We start from the raw sequence: 13,775 nt of genomic DNA, 5'->3' as shown, positions 1-13,775 counted from the left end.
CACTGTGGAGAGAACGGGGTCCAGAACGGTGAATGTACGCACGACAGCGAATGAGAAGTCATCCTTCACTGTAGTTCTCGCCTGCCAGGCTAATGGCCAGAAACTTCCACCCATGGTTATTTTCAAGAGAAAGACCTTGCCAAAGGAAAAGTTTCCAGCCGGCGTCCTCATCAAAGTTAACCCGAAGGGATGGATGGATGAAGAAAAGATGAGTGAGTGGCTGAGAGAAATTTACTTAAAGAGACCGGGTGGATTTTTTCACACAGCGCCGTCCCTATTGATCTACGACTCCATGCGCGCCCATATCACCGATGGTGTCAAAAAACAAGTGAAAAACACTAATTCGGTGCTTGCTGTCATTCCGGGTGGATTGACTAAAGTACTCCAGCCGCTAGATATTGGTGTCAACAGGGCGTTCAAAGCTAGACTGCGAACTGCGTGGGAGCAGTGGATGACAGAAGGCGAACATACGTTCACCAAGACGGGGAGACAGCGCCGGGCGACATACGCCACTATCTGCCAATGGATCGTGGATGCCTGGGCAGATATATCAGTCTCAACGGTGGTCCGAGCTTTCAGGAAGGCAGGAATTGGCACTGTCCTGCCGGACAACAGCAGCGACACCGCCTCGGATGACGACTCTGACGAGATGGAGCCGTTGGATCCTGTACTCGCCCAGCTGTTCAATTCCGATACTGAAGAGGAAGAATTCGAGGGATTTGTTGACGAGTCTGACGAGATGGAGCCGGGCACGTTGGATGCTGTACGTGTACTCGTCCAGCTGTTCAATTCGGATACTGAAGAGGAAGAATTCGAGGGATTCGTTGATGGGGAATGAACTGAAAAAGTGAGCTTTACGTGTTTCTTTTACGTGTTAACAACTGAACAAGGCTGGGAGTGGGAGATATTGTGAATATGGACATTAACGTTTGAACAACGTTGAGTTATTGTTATATTTTTATTGCTTTGCACTATTTCCAGAGTTACTATATTGTGATTGCACTAACGTTTGATTTACCGTAGCTAGCGGTATCAGACTGTTTCTTTTACCTGTGTGTTTCCATGTGTTTCCCTTACTGAATCAGGGAAAAGTTCCCCTCCATGGATGCACTAACTACGTGATAAAAAGTTGCACTACCTGTTATACCTTGCTGTTGGTAAAAGATAAACTGTGTCGCGAAAATACTACGTCACTGACGATACCTTGGGGAAAAAATAAAACAGCCGTACTTGGAGAAAAAATGTTCCCCTCCATGGATGCACTAACTACGTCATAAAAAGTTGCACGACCTGTTATACCTGGCTGTTGGTAAAAGATACACTGTGTCGCGAAAATACTACATCACTGACGACACCTTGGGGAAAAAATAAAACGGCCGTACTTGGGGAAAAAATAAAACAGCCGTTGTTTGTTTGATTGATTGAAGACTTTATTAGAAGTTTGCATTAGAAAAAAATAACAGTCTCATGACAGCACATATCACTGGTACAAGGTCTACCTTACATGTCTAGGTTCATGTGTGTTGTAAGAACGCTGGTTTGTATTAATTCTGTTAATAAAGTTTGACTGACTGACTTATCTGACTGTTTTCTTTAGCGCAGCTCCATCTAGTGGATGCATAACGCAACCCCAGCCACTACAGTAGCTTCTATTCTATGCGCCTTATAATGCGGTGCGCCCTATATATGAAAATTATTGATTTATTGCAGGTGCGCCTTATATTCAGATGCGCCTTATAGTGCGGAAAATACGGTACAATGCATAGTACAACCAAACACTGTCAATCAATGTTTTGTTCTGAACTTAAGCCAAATGAATCTATGCACACACTCACAGTTGTCTTATGTGCGGTGTGCTTCGCTCCTTCTCCATTCTTTGTCCCCTCTCTCTCCCTTACTCTCTCTAGTGGTGTAAGTTTGATGATGATGTTGTGTCGCGGTGCACCAAAGAGGAAGCCATAGAACACAACTACGGCGGCCATGACGATGACCTCTCGGTTCGCCACTGCACCAATGCCTACATGTTGGTGTACATCCGCGAGTCCAAGCTCGGTAAGTCTTATCCATCTAGCCAACTGGTCACTCACCTACTTAAAATTGTGAATTTACGAGTTAACTAATGAATTTACGAGTTAACTAATGATTGTATCACTTGACGAGCACTTTTTTCAGATGACAATACATCATGTTTGTCAAGCGAAGTGTCTTGCAACAAATCAGCCTTTAGATTCACTCCTATGTCTTTCTTTCCCAGGTGAGGTACTCCTACCGGTGCTAGATGTGGACATTCCCCAGCAGCTGGTGGAGCGTCTGCAGGAGGAGAAGAGAGTAGAGGCGCAGAAGAGAAAGGAGCGCCAGGAGGCACATCTCTACATGCAGGTCCAGGTATGGAAGTCAACCCGTCGGTTTACAATTCTACTTGGAGATATGTGTTGGTGGGTGGGGGTTAGCTAGGAAACTGACCACCCATTTTGGATTGAATGTTGCTTGACTGTTATGAAAAGAGCATTAAGCTCCGGATAGGAACTTAAGGAACTGACCCACCATTGTGATGTTATAGTTTACTTGGAGATCGGTGTTTGCATTTAGAAACACTTGGCAAAACTGTTGACCTGCCATTGATGTTGCTACAGTTCACCCAGAGTTCTATTTTAGCAGGTACGTTCAGAATCAGAAGGTGCCTGATCAACTCTAGTATTAGCATTTTTCAGCTGTTCAGTGTTTTCCACTGCCACCTGTAATGCTATATGCATTGATTTCAGAGCCACCATGACCCAAATAGTGTATTTTGAGTGCAGAGTTCAACGTTTGCTCTAGAAAGGGTATTTAGCCAGAAGTGACGTTCCCATCATTCAGAGTGATGGTCACGCTGTTACTGGCTGGTTGGTTATTACCATTATGGATTTGGTGTTTTTTTGTGTTTTTTTCACACACGGTGGTGGAGAGTATTCTGAGACATCACTGTTTGTTTTCCCTTTTACTTCCAGTACAGTAATAAAAGATGTACAATAGGCAGTTTGTTCCTTTCCATCGTCACCTTTTTCTTCCCATTGTGTCCCACTCTGTTTCTGTCTGTCTCTCTCTGCAGATGGTGACAGAGGACCAGTTCTGTGGTCACCAGGGTAACGACATGTACGATGAGGAGAAGGTGAAGTACACAGTGTTCAAGGTGCTGAAGAGCTCCACGCTGCAGGAGTTTGTCCAGAACCTATCCCAGACCATGGTGAGTGTGTGTGTGAAACGTATAGACATTGCAACTATGTGTGTTAAATAGGGACGGTGTGTGTGTGTGTACGGTGGAGGGGGGAAGGTAAGAAAGTGCCTTGTCTTGAAATGAAAAAGGTTGAGAATCACTGTTAGACCAGTGGTTCTCAACCTGTTGGTCGGGACCCCCACGGTGGTCCCCACATGATTTTGGGGGGGTCCCCACATAATAATTGGCATGGACATTTAAAAGGAAAAAGACCATTACTGCATCACAGTAACCAACAAACTATACTATAAAAATGTGTCAAACATTGGTCAAATAATATAAGAGGCAGTTTTTTTTAATAGCCAATCTGCTATTTTCACTATTTATCTGTGGAACCGAGTCAAACTACATGTAATGCCTCGACTCCTACAATTCCAAGTGCTTGTCGGGGTTGGGGGTCCCCGGTTCAAATATGATTATTTTGGGGGGGTCCCGGCCTGAAAATGTTGAGAACCATTGTGTTAGACATTGATAATGTGTGTGTAGCCCAGTCTGAGACGGTCTGTTGTGTCTGCCGCGTTGCAGGGTTTCCCACAGGACCAGATGAGGCTGTGGCCCATGCAGGCCCGGAGCAACGGAACCAAGCGGCCCGCTATGCTGGACTACGAGGCAGACTGCAGTAAGTCGGTAAGTCTGTGTATTCAAACTGGTAAACTGGCACCAACATGTGCATAGTTGAGCCTGATCTATACTTAGTTGTGCCGTGCGCCAGTGTTGCGCACTGAAAATGGCAGATCTACAAGCTGCGATGTGTTGTGTGCTTGTAGATTGTCTATTTTCATTACTTAGTCGTGAGCTCTGTGTATTTTGGGGTGGTGGGTGGCTAAACTGTGTACAGTGTGTGTGGGCTTGAAATATGTATGCATCTGTTGAGTGTACATGTGCTTTGTAACCTGCATGTTTGTCAGCAACTTGTGCAAACAAGGATATTGGCGCAATGTGTGGTGTTGCCAGAGAATATTCTGACTGCATAGTGCATACCTATTTGACATCATGCGAGCAAACATTTTTGTTGTGATTCTCTTTTTTTACCCAAATTAACTCTAAAGATCATTGCCTAAAAGCATATCAATTAAGAAAAAATGAAGATCAAGGTTGAAGACAACGCTGTAACTAATGCTGTACAAAACCCAATTTTATACTTTGATTATGGTACAGAAACTACCATGTTGTCCTAATACTCAAATTATATGATTATAGTATAGAAAGGGTGTTGCAAGATGGTTACTAACGTGTGTGTGTGTGTGTGTGTGTGTTTACATGCATTAACCAGATGATCGACTTGAGCGACAATGAGAACCCCTGGACAATATTTCTGGAAACGGTGGATCCCGAGATGGCTGCCAGTGGGGCCACGTTACCCAAGTTCGACAAAGACCGTGAGTTTCTCTCGCACACTTAAATTCATCTTAAATTCATCTTTAAAAAATAAATGATCACCAAATCCCAAGTTTGAAATCCAAAAGGTCACACAAACTTCCATTGCCATTGGGGCAATTGGTTTGATATTTAATCCTAACCGGGATTAAAATGCTCCTAAAGTGTCTTGCTGAAACATGTACCATGGTCACCTTGTACTGACTATCTCGATGTGCCGTTTAATCTCTCTCTCCCATGACTCTTCTCAGACGACGTCATGTTGTTCTTGAAGATGTATGATCCCAAAACCAGAAGCTTAAATTATTGTGGACATATCTACACACCTATATCCTGCAAAATACGTAAGTGGTGCTTACTGAACCCAGACAACTTTTAAATGGCACAATGTTTAATTAGCTGTCAGAAACATAACTTAATTTCAATTAATTCATCCCTAAAATTACAATTAGTTTTGTTAATCGTTTCACCCCTACTTTAGTAAAGAGGCTTTGTTTACTGGTCACAAAACAGCCAGTTGCTAGGTGTAACAGATAAACACAGAGGGTAGAGTAAAAGTCCAAAAAACTGGACTGAGTGATTTGCAGTCTGAAAGTATGAATGCGTTTTATGCGGCACGTTTTTAAGTGTGTTTTCTGTCGTTGGATTGCCCTGAGCAGGAGACCTGTTGCCAGTCATGTGTGAGAGAGCAGGGTTTCAGCAGGAGACAAGCCTTATCCTCTATGAGGTGAGATCTGTCTGTCATCTCACCTCTTGTTCTCTCTGTGCCTCTCACGCTTTTCCATTTTGTTCCGTTCTCTCTTACTGTCAGTTTCCCCTTCTCCCCTGTCTCCTCATTGTCCCTTGTCATATCTATCTGTCTCTTCTTTGTCTCCATCAACTCTGTCACCACTTTCAGAAACGCAACCACTCATCTACTTATTAACACAATGTTGTACACCACTAAATCTAAGCCACCTACACACCAAGCAACCTGCACCTGAGAAGTTCATATGATTGCTTTTCTGGTCGTCGTCGTCGTTGACTCATTTCTTACAATTGTGAATTTCAGGAAGTAAAGCCCAACCTAACAGAACGGATACAGGACTATGATGTTTCTCTGGACAAGGCTCTGGATGAGCTAATGGATGGGGACATCATCGTCTTCCAGAAGTAAGTGTGTGTGTGTGTGTTTTAAATTGTCCCTGATACATTTCCCAGAAGAGGTTCTAAATGTCTCTTCCCACCCTCTTCCAATCTGTTCTGTCCATCCATCCTCTGACCTTCCCTCTCTCCCTTCCTATATCCCATTATCCATTCTTCCTGATCTATGCTCACTTTCCTGTTCTCTCTCCCCCTCCTGGCTCCCTCCGCTCCTCTCTGTATCTCGTCTAAAATAATCTTTCATTACCTCCATAACTTTCTTTCCTTTGTCTCGTTCTACACATTCCTGTTCTTTTCTCTTCGTCCTCTTCCTTCTCCTCCGTTCCATCTTTCGTTTCTACACACCCCTCAGGGATGACCCAGAGAATGACAGCAGTGAGCTGCCCACAGCTAAGGACTACTTCCGTGACCTATACCATCGAGTGGATGTCATCTTCTGTGACAAGACCATCCACAATGACCCTGGCTTTGTGGTCACACTGTCCAACCGCATGAACTACTTTCAGGTCAGTAGCACACGCTTAATTGTTTGGGTTAGGTTAAGCCATGCTATTGTATTTAGAACTGCGATCATGGTGATCTTGTTTGTGCTATTGTATTTATAACTAAAACCATGGTGATCTGGTTTGTGTTATACTTTGCGAAAGATGTAATGTTACTTCTGTCAAAACACTACTTTAGTGCCATTGATTATTTCCACTTGTTAGGCTAGCACTCTGTGTTCTGTTTTGCAGGTGATGCTTTCAGTGCTCAGGGCATAGATTGGACATTGGGTGACAGAAGTGTGACCATGAGAACTGGCAGCATATGCATTTACAGCTGCATGGTGTTCTGCCTTGTGCTGTTTTATTTACTACAATGGTGCTATGCCTTGAGCTAATGTATGTAGCAGGCCCTGAAAATGTTTATTTCCAAATGGGGGGGTGGGGGGAATTCCCCCTGTAAATGCTACACAGAGGGAGTTCATACACTTTGGGGGGATACAACTTAAGCTTAACTAAAGGTCTTATACTGTCTGTCTGATAATGCATTTTGTTGCTCTGCCCCAATTTAAAGGTAGTTTGTGAGAGGGAGAGATGGACTTAGAGATGGACAGATTGTATAGTACAGTATCTATTTTTTGCTATTCATTTTAAAGATCAGTGTCATTGGGGTGCGTTCGGATATATAGCAGAGCGCACTGGCCAATTCAAACTAATATGCGAGTGCGCTCCTGATGCGCATTACCGAACGCACCCCTAATAGCCTACTGTACGTTCTATACTACTCTAGGAAGTCAGAATACATAAGGGATAAGTATGCCAAGTTCATAATAAAAAAGATCAATGTAAAGGATCATTTAGACTTCAAAGAAACGGAGGTGGATAGGAACTAATCTAGCACTAATCTAGTGCTTATTGGTCTGATGTTTTAACTGAGCGGGATTTTCTTCAGATGATGCATTTACATTTTAAGTCTAATTTGTACTTCATCGCACAACGGCATGGCACACCGAAAATAGCCAATGCACAACCCCAAGCCCCTTTCGATCTACGACCATGATGTTCCGCCTTGTGATGTTGTGTTTAGAACTACAACCAGTGGTATTTGGTCTGCTGGTGGTCCCCTGTTACTTCTGCTGTGAGACATTTAAAAACCAGTTTGGAGGAAGTAATGTAAAGTTTTCTTTTCCCTGTCAGGTGGCAAAGACGGTAGCTCAGAGGTTGAACACAGACCCCATGCTGCTACAGTTCTTCAAGTCACAGGGGTAGGAGGCCTGTCTCACACAGACAGACAGACACACTCACACACACACACACACTGACCCAGGCACTTAAAACTGACATGAACGCATACACACTTCTGTGTGCCCTTATGCAACCATGACCTCTGGCCTACATTAAAAGAAAAGACACACACATAGAGCACCATCTCAGGTTTTGTAACCTGTCGCCTCTCTTTATCTCTTTTTTTCTCATCTCCCTTTCCTCCTTTCCCTCTCCCCCATGTGCTCTGGTCCTCTCGCTTTCTCTGTCCTCTCTGTGTGTGTGTGTTGGTCAGGTACAGGGACGGTCCAGGGAACCCTCTCAGACATAACTATGAGGGAACGCTACGAGACCTGCTGCAGTTCTTCAAACCACGACAGCCCAAGAAACTCTACTACCAACAGGTATGCTGTCTGGATTAGAGCCCTAACGATGCTATATTTCTGGGTCTGAATGCCAATCCTGCTTTATGGAGGGTTCCAGACCACAGATTACAGATGTTTTGACCGATATTTTGTCAAAGTGCAAAATATTTGAATCAATATTTTTATTTGAGGACATAAACTTATATGCAAATAAATGCCTCTCGCGCACAATTTTTTTTTTTAAAGGACGAATTCACCCATTTTTAGCCCATCTTCATATAATTGATCCTCACTAATGATAATATGGTATGCTGTGGACAGTTCGATGGCGAATCCAAGCTTATAGAAAAAAATGGTACCATATTATCATGAGCATTAGTGAGGACCAATTATATGAAGTCGTCCCAATCAATTAAGACCTGAGGCCGATTCTGGTACGCCAGATTGAAAGTGGTGAAAAATTGGGACAAATAGGCTGCGTAATTGCCAATACCGATAAAAAAAGAAAGTTAAATAATGGCAGATACATTGACATATTGGTCACATATTGGTCTGGCTCTGCTCTGCCTGGCTCTCCCATCTGTGTTTTGTAAGTCTTTTCTGTCTGTACCTGTCAACCTGTCTGTCTTTCTATCAACCTGTCTTTCTGTCTGTCTAGGTGTTTATTTCTCATGTTTTTTCCCGATGTTTGTTCAATTATTTGTCCTTTGGTCTGTCCATTTGTCGGTCAGTTATTTTTGGCCTTTCTGTTTCTTGGCCTTTCTGTTAGGCTGTTTCTTTCTTTTTTGGTGTCGTTGTTCTTGTGGCCGGCCATTCATTTGAAGACCCTTGTCTGACTCTGCTACTGGCGTACAATACTGTGACCATCTATCTGAAATATGGATCTGTTCTCTCTCACTCCTCAGTTGAAGATGAAGATCACAGACTTCGAGAATAGGAGGAGTTTCAAGTCCATATGGCTCAACAGCCAGTTCAGAGAGGAGGTAACACACACGGGTCTCATGTACATAGAGACATTCACTTATGCTGTATTCACACTGGCAGCTAAATACGACTGCAACGCAGCATATACATCGCAGTTGATCAACGCGCTCGTTGACGTCAAGCGTGCGTCTGACGAGCGAGAAAGATGTAAAGGAAAATATTAAGCTCATGTTTAAATGGAACAGGGAACTGGCTGACAGAAATGGTTTTCCCCCATTACAAGCAAGAATTGTTTGTAGAGAGAGGTGAGTGAAAATGGTTAAACAACACTGCAGTTGAAGCCAGCTCAACTTGCATTGTAGCTTTGCAGATTTTGTAGCAGCCACAAACATCGGGTGTTTGTATCTTCACGTCATTGGTTTCCATTGAAAATGAAGGGTAGCCTGTAGCTTTGTAGATGCCAGTATGAATGCAGCATTAACACACACACACACTTACACTTTATCTGTGTCTGTAGGTGATGAGACATTAAAATCAACCATATGTGTGTGTCTTTACAGGAGATCACCCTCTACCCTGACAAGCACGGTTGTGTGCGGGACCTGCTGGATGAATGTAAAAAGGCAGTTGAGCTCTCTGACAAAGGCTCTGAGAAACTCAGGTGACAAATAGTGTGTGTGTGTGTGGGAAATGTATCTTATATCATTTTTTATGTGTGTATATATGGTATATCTACATGAATTATATGCAAATGAGTGACACCTGCTTTTACAAAAAATGCTAATAAAAACTCCTTCCCTCTATTCCTCTGTTTCGCTGCATCTATCTCACTCTGTCACTTCTTAATCCCACCTTTATCCGTCCCCTCTCCCTCCCTCTCTCATCTTATCTCCTGTCTTTCTCCATCTCTCCAGACTGTTGGAGATAGTAAGTTATAAAATCATAGGAGTGCACCAGGAGGACGAGCTGCTAGAATGTTTATCTCCCGCCGCCAGTCGCACCTTCAGAATAGAGGTACGTGCCCACCTGTCTGTGTCTCTTCATCTTACATTCAGCAGTCTCTCTCTCTCTCTCATTGCTTCCGTCTGTCCATGTGTCCGTCCAGGAGATTCCAGTAGACCAGGTAGACTTGGACAAGGACAGTGAGATGTTGATTCCCGTCGCACACTTCCACAAGGAAGTCTTTGGCACCTTTGGAATCCCCTTCCTGCTGAAGATCAGACAGGTGTGTTTGTGTTTGTATATGTCTATATAGCTTTTGTGCGTGATGTCTCTTTGCTTTTCTGTGTTTGTATGTCTGTTTGCCTTTCTGTGTGTCTCTACATGTCTGTTTGCGTTTGTCTGAGTCTGTATGACTCTTTGCTTCTCTGTTTTTGTATATGTCCCTTTGCCTTTTCTGTTTGTGTCTATGTAGGTCTTTTCCCGGTTTGTGTGTGCATGTCTTTATTTGCTTGTCTGTCTGTGTTCAAGACTTTTTTCATTTGTTGTATGTCTATACAATGTGTATGTGTCTACAATATAAGGATCCATTTGTGACCATATCTTTTGACCGGTCGGTTGCATGCATATGTTCGTGTCCTGCAGGGTGAATCGTTCCGTGACGTGATGAGGAGGATTCAGACAATGTTGGACATCCAAGAGAAAGAGTTTGAGAAGGTACCGATTCATGCTTCAGTCTTGTCTCTCCTCTCTCATGCTCATTTTCAATCCCTCTGCTCTCTCCTGTTCCTTCAGCACCCAGTGTGCGCACACATACGCGCGCAATCACAACACAATGCTTTTATAACACTAGCTTGTTATTCACTCTCTCCAGCTTTTGCTGAACTTAACATTACAACCTGTGCATGTTTTAATGTTCAGGTGATCAGGGAAAGTTTAAGATGTGTTCGTTGTTGGACTGTGTTGTTGACGGCAGCAGCATTGCCCTTCACTGAACATAATTAACTCAGTCAATACAGTATGAAGCTACAATAGAACTCTGTCATGCTAGCTGATGATTCGTAGCAACACATGATACTAACCAGAGGTCTTCTTGTGTACTGGCCTGTAACTTTTTTTGTGTTTGTGTTGTCAGTTCAAGTTTGCTATTGTGATGATGGGTCGGCATCAGTACATCACTGAGGATGAGTACGAAGTCAACCTGAAGGACTTTGAGCCACAGCCAGGTACTACGTCTGTCTCTCTCTCAACCTGTAATCAAAGTGATTTTGAAGTCAATTTTGTACCACTGAAGATCTCTTATAATAACTTATCTACCTACCCCCTGGCTCTTTCTCTCTGTCCATCACCCAGGTAACATGTCTCACCCGCGCCCCTGGCTAGGGTTGGACCACTTCAACAAAGCTCCAAAGAGAGGTCGCTACACGTACCTGGAGAAAGCAATCAAGATCCACAACTAAAGCAGCCTGTCCCCCCTCCTCCTCACCCCTCCTCACCCCTCCTCTCCCTCCTCCCACCTCCTGCTCCGACCCACCCAGCGCAACCATAACCACAGACTGTAACCAACCGTGTGAGTGAGTATGAGTGTGTGTGTGTGTGTGTGTGTGAGAGAGAGATAGAGACAGACAGACAGGGAAAGGGTGTGCGTGTGCATATGTTGGTGTGTGCTTCGCTTGTGTGTTCAGCACCTTTAACACCCCCAGGCCTGGACAACTGTACACCGGCACTATACTATTATCTGAGTCTTCAGTGAAATTGATCCTACTGCAACTGACCCACCAGACAACCAGCCAGTCAACCAACCAACCACCTCCCCACGTCTTCTTTCCTGCTTTTACTTTTTTCTGAGGCTGTTACGTTGGTTTTTTCTTTCTCTCTCTCTGGCTTCTGTATAGAATGCCTGGTTTTTCTCTTTTTTCCTTTTTTCCTTCTCCTGGTTTGGTGTCTAAAACGGGGAGAAAAAAATTTGATTGGATTTTAACAATAAAACATGGCGGGAGAAGGGACACAGTGTATAATGAACTTCTAGTCATGATTTATTTTGGGGGGGGGAATTGTTTTCTTTTCTCATTTCTTCAATCTTCATTTTCTTTCCCCCCCACGGGGAGAGGGTTTCTACTAATGAAATTCTGGCCAGAGGCGTTGCACTGCTTGGCGTGGAGAAACGAGATGGAGGTGGACGATTTGGACAGAGGGAAAGCGAGAGGAAAAGTGATATGGCGATTCTGCGGGAGAATTTTAAAAGGAGCGTTGACCCTTTTATGGTGGATGTTGCGGACGGCTGAGGAGACTAGTTGCTCGCTAGTTGCCCCAATGTGGCTTTTAATTTTTCCGTTCCTCACCCCCATCCCCCCTTAGTGCAACAAGGCAAATAAACGACAGCAGCAACACAATATTTCCATGTTTACACAGTTCTTTGTCATTTAGTTTGGTTGGAGGGGGAAAAAACAAGTTTGGGATTTTTCGTTTTTCTGTTTTTCTGCAAATCTTGTATAATAAAATAAAAGATCCACAGCATCTGTTTAAAATAAATGAAAAAAAATTAAATAAAAATAAATTGTCTGTACTTCATCTTGCACGTTGGCACTTAATGTCAAGAGGTTTTACATTTCTCAGGACTGGAAAATGTAAACTTTAATTGTAGTTTTGGTTTTACTTCATATTCACTATGCTTTTAATGCTCCCCACCCATTCATCCAGTCACTTTCTTTTGCAGTTCTTCCCTCCCTCAGTCATCCCTTCCGTCGCCTGTGTCCCTCTCTCTCCGCTCCTCCATCATTCAGTTTCTCTCCCTCCAAGCCTCTTCTCTCTTTTCCCCAGCTCTATTTGCATCTGCAGGTGTGAGTGATGATATGTCGCCTCCTAGTGGTCGGGAGCGGCAACTGCGCTGTGCTTGATAGGAAGCTGCAGACACTGCTGGTTTGAGGATCATAATAGACTAAAACCAGCATTGTAAGAAACACTTTTGAAACCTGTTTTTGTTTTTCATTTTAAGCACAGAAGGAATGCTACCCCTTATAGCGCATAGTTGGCTCTGTAAAGACAACGTTTAAGAATTGTATATTTAAAAATATGAGCGTGTAAAATTTAAGAGAAACACTTTTTTTTCCGTTGTTGGGTACAGAAGGAGCCGCCTGTTCATATTCCGTGTGTAGGATTTTCTTTTTTGCGTTCCTCACTTCCCATTTGATTTCTTCCCCCAGGTTCTTTTTGATTTGATTTTTTTTTTAAACTAATTGCATTGGGGTTTTGTCTTGTTACAAGTGCAGTAAAAAGATGACCTGCAGAATCACACCTTGATTTGATCTTTTCCAGTTTAAAAATCCTCAGTGTAGCAGCAGTGTACGACAACTATTCCTGTATATTGCCTTTTTGCTGGAAAATGTATGTTGAATAAAAATTTTCTATAAAAACAAAACCAACTACTCCTCTGCTTGTCCATAATAATTAGGGTTAATCTGTCATCACCCCCCAGATAAATATTGGAAGAAATCAACTATCATAGTCTAATCTATAAGATTAAAAATCTGGAGGGTGGGTAAATTAATAACTTTGTTTCAAAATGATGCCCGCATTATGTCAACCTGGCTGCCAATTATGCATAATTTACACCAGATAGTTAATTGCAGTAACTTTAAAAAAAAAACTGGGAATCGTGCACAATTAACACTGAAAATGCTCCAAAGATGGCTACACATTTTCCATCTACAGTGCCAGAACAGGGAATGCCTGGTGCTCGACTCCTTGTTTAATGGTTTGACCATCTTTAAGTTAAATGGAGCTGACTTAAACCTTAAATGTTCCAGAACAAGGCTGTGGGGGTTTGAAGGGTCAGTTTCATCCTCAGGATTGGGTGAGGCTATTTCAAAGGGTTTAGTTTGTGTATATACAGTTATCTAACCAATGCCACTGAATCAACATGACAGTCAATTGACAATGTCATGACACATCTATTACATTTTTATCAGGCCTGTATTAAATATAGGAATTCTTTGATGTAAAAGAGTTTTATATTGGCCTACTTGTATC

General features: G+C 43.0%; 1 protein-coding gene across 2 annotated transcripts in view; it reads left to right on the top strand.

Moving 5' to 3' along the window:
* The window catches only part of usp7 (ubiquitin specific peptidase 7 (herpes virus-associated)), a 36,902-nt gene extending 23,738 nt beyond the window's left edge, over nt 1-13,164 (top strand). Inside the window, exons 14-31 of one of the 2 annotated variants that reach the window (XM_080447604.1) lie at nt 1,908-2,052; nt 2,255-2,385; nt 3,089-3,223; nt 3,779-3,880; nt 4,527-4,632; nt 4,882-4,974; nt 5,290-5,357; nt 5,682-5,782; nt 6,126-6,279; nt 7,453-7,520; nt 7,814-7,922; nt 8,789-8,866; nt 9,368-9,468; nt 9,722-9,821; nt 9,913-10,032; nt 10,392-10,463; nt 10,882-10,972; nt 11,100-13,164. In XM_080447604.1, coding sequence (XP_080303730.1) covers nt 1,908-2,052; nt 2,255-2,385; nt 3,089-3,223; nt 3,779-3,880; nt 4,527-4,632; nt 4,882-4,974; nt 5,290-5,357; nt 5,682-5,782; nt 6,126-6,279; nt 7,453-7,520; nt 7,814-7,922; nt 8,789-8,866; nt 9,368-9,468; nt 9,722-9,821; nt 9,913-10,032; nt 10,392-10,463; nt 10,882-10,972; nt 11,100-11,206 — 1,881 coding nt within the window. In that variant the 3' untranslated portion in view covers nt 11,207-13,164. The remainder of the gene's footprint in view (nt 1-1,907; nt 2,053-2,254; nt 2,386-3,088; nt 3,224-3,778; nt 3,881-4,526; nt 4,633-4,881; nt 4,975-5,289; nt 5,358-5,681; nt 5,783-6,125; nt 6,280-7,452; nt 7,521-7,813; nt 7,923-8,788; nt 8,867-9,367; nt 9,469-9,721; nt 9,822-9,912; nt 10,033-10,391; nt 10,464-10,881; nt 10,973-11,099) is intronic. The other variant, XM_080447603.1, reaches the window with a different exon arrangement.
* Nucleotides 13,165-13,775: the final 611 nt, after the last annotated feature.

This window comes from Gymnoscopelus braueri (genome assembly GCF_963280865.1).
Source record: "Gymnoscopelus braueri genome assembly, chromosome: 13".
NCBI classification, from domain to species: Eukaryota; Metazoa; Chordata; class Actinopteri; order Myctophiformes; family Myctophidae; genus Gymnoscopelus; species Gymnoscopelus braueri.
This window is presented reverse-complemented; position numbering and strand designations above follow the sequence as displayed.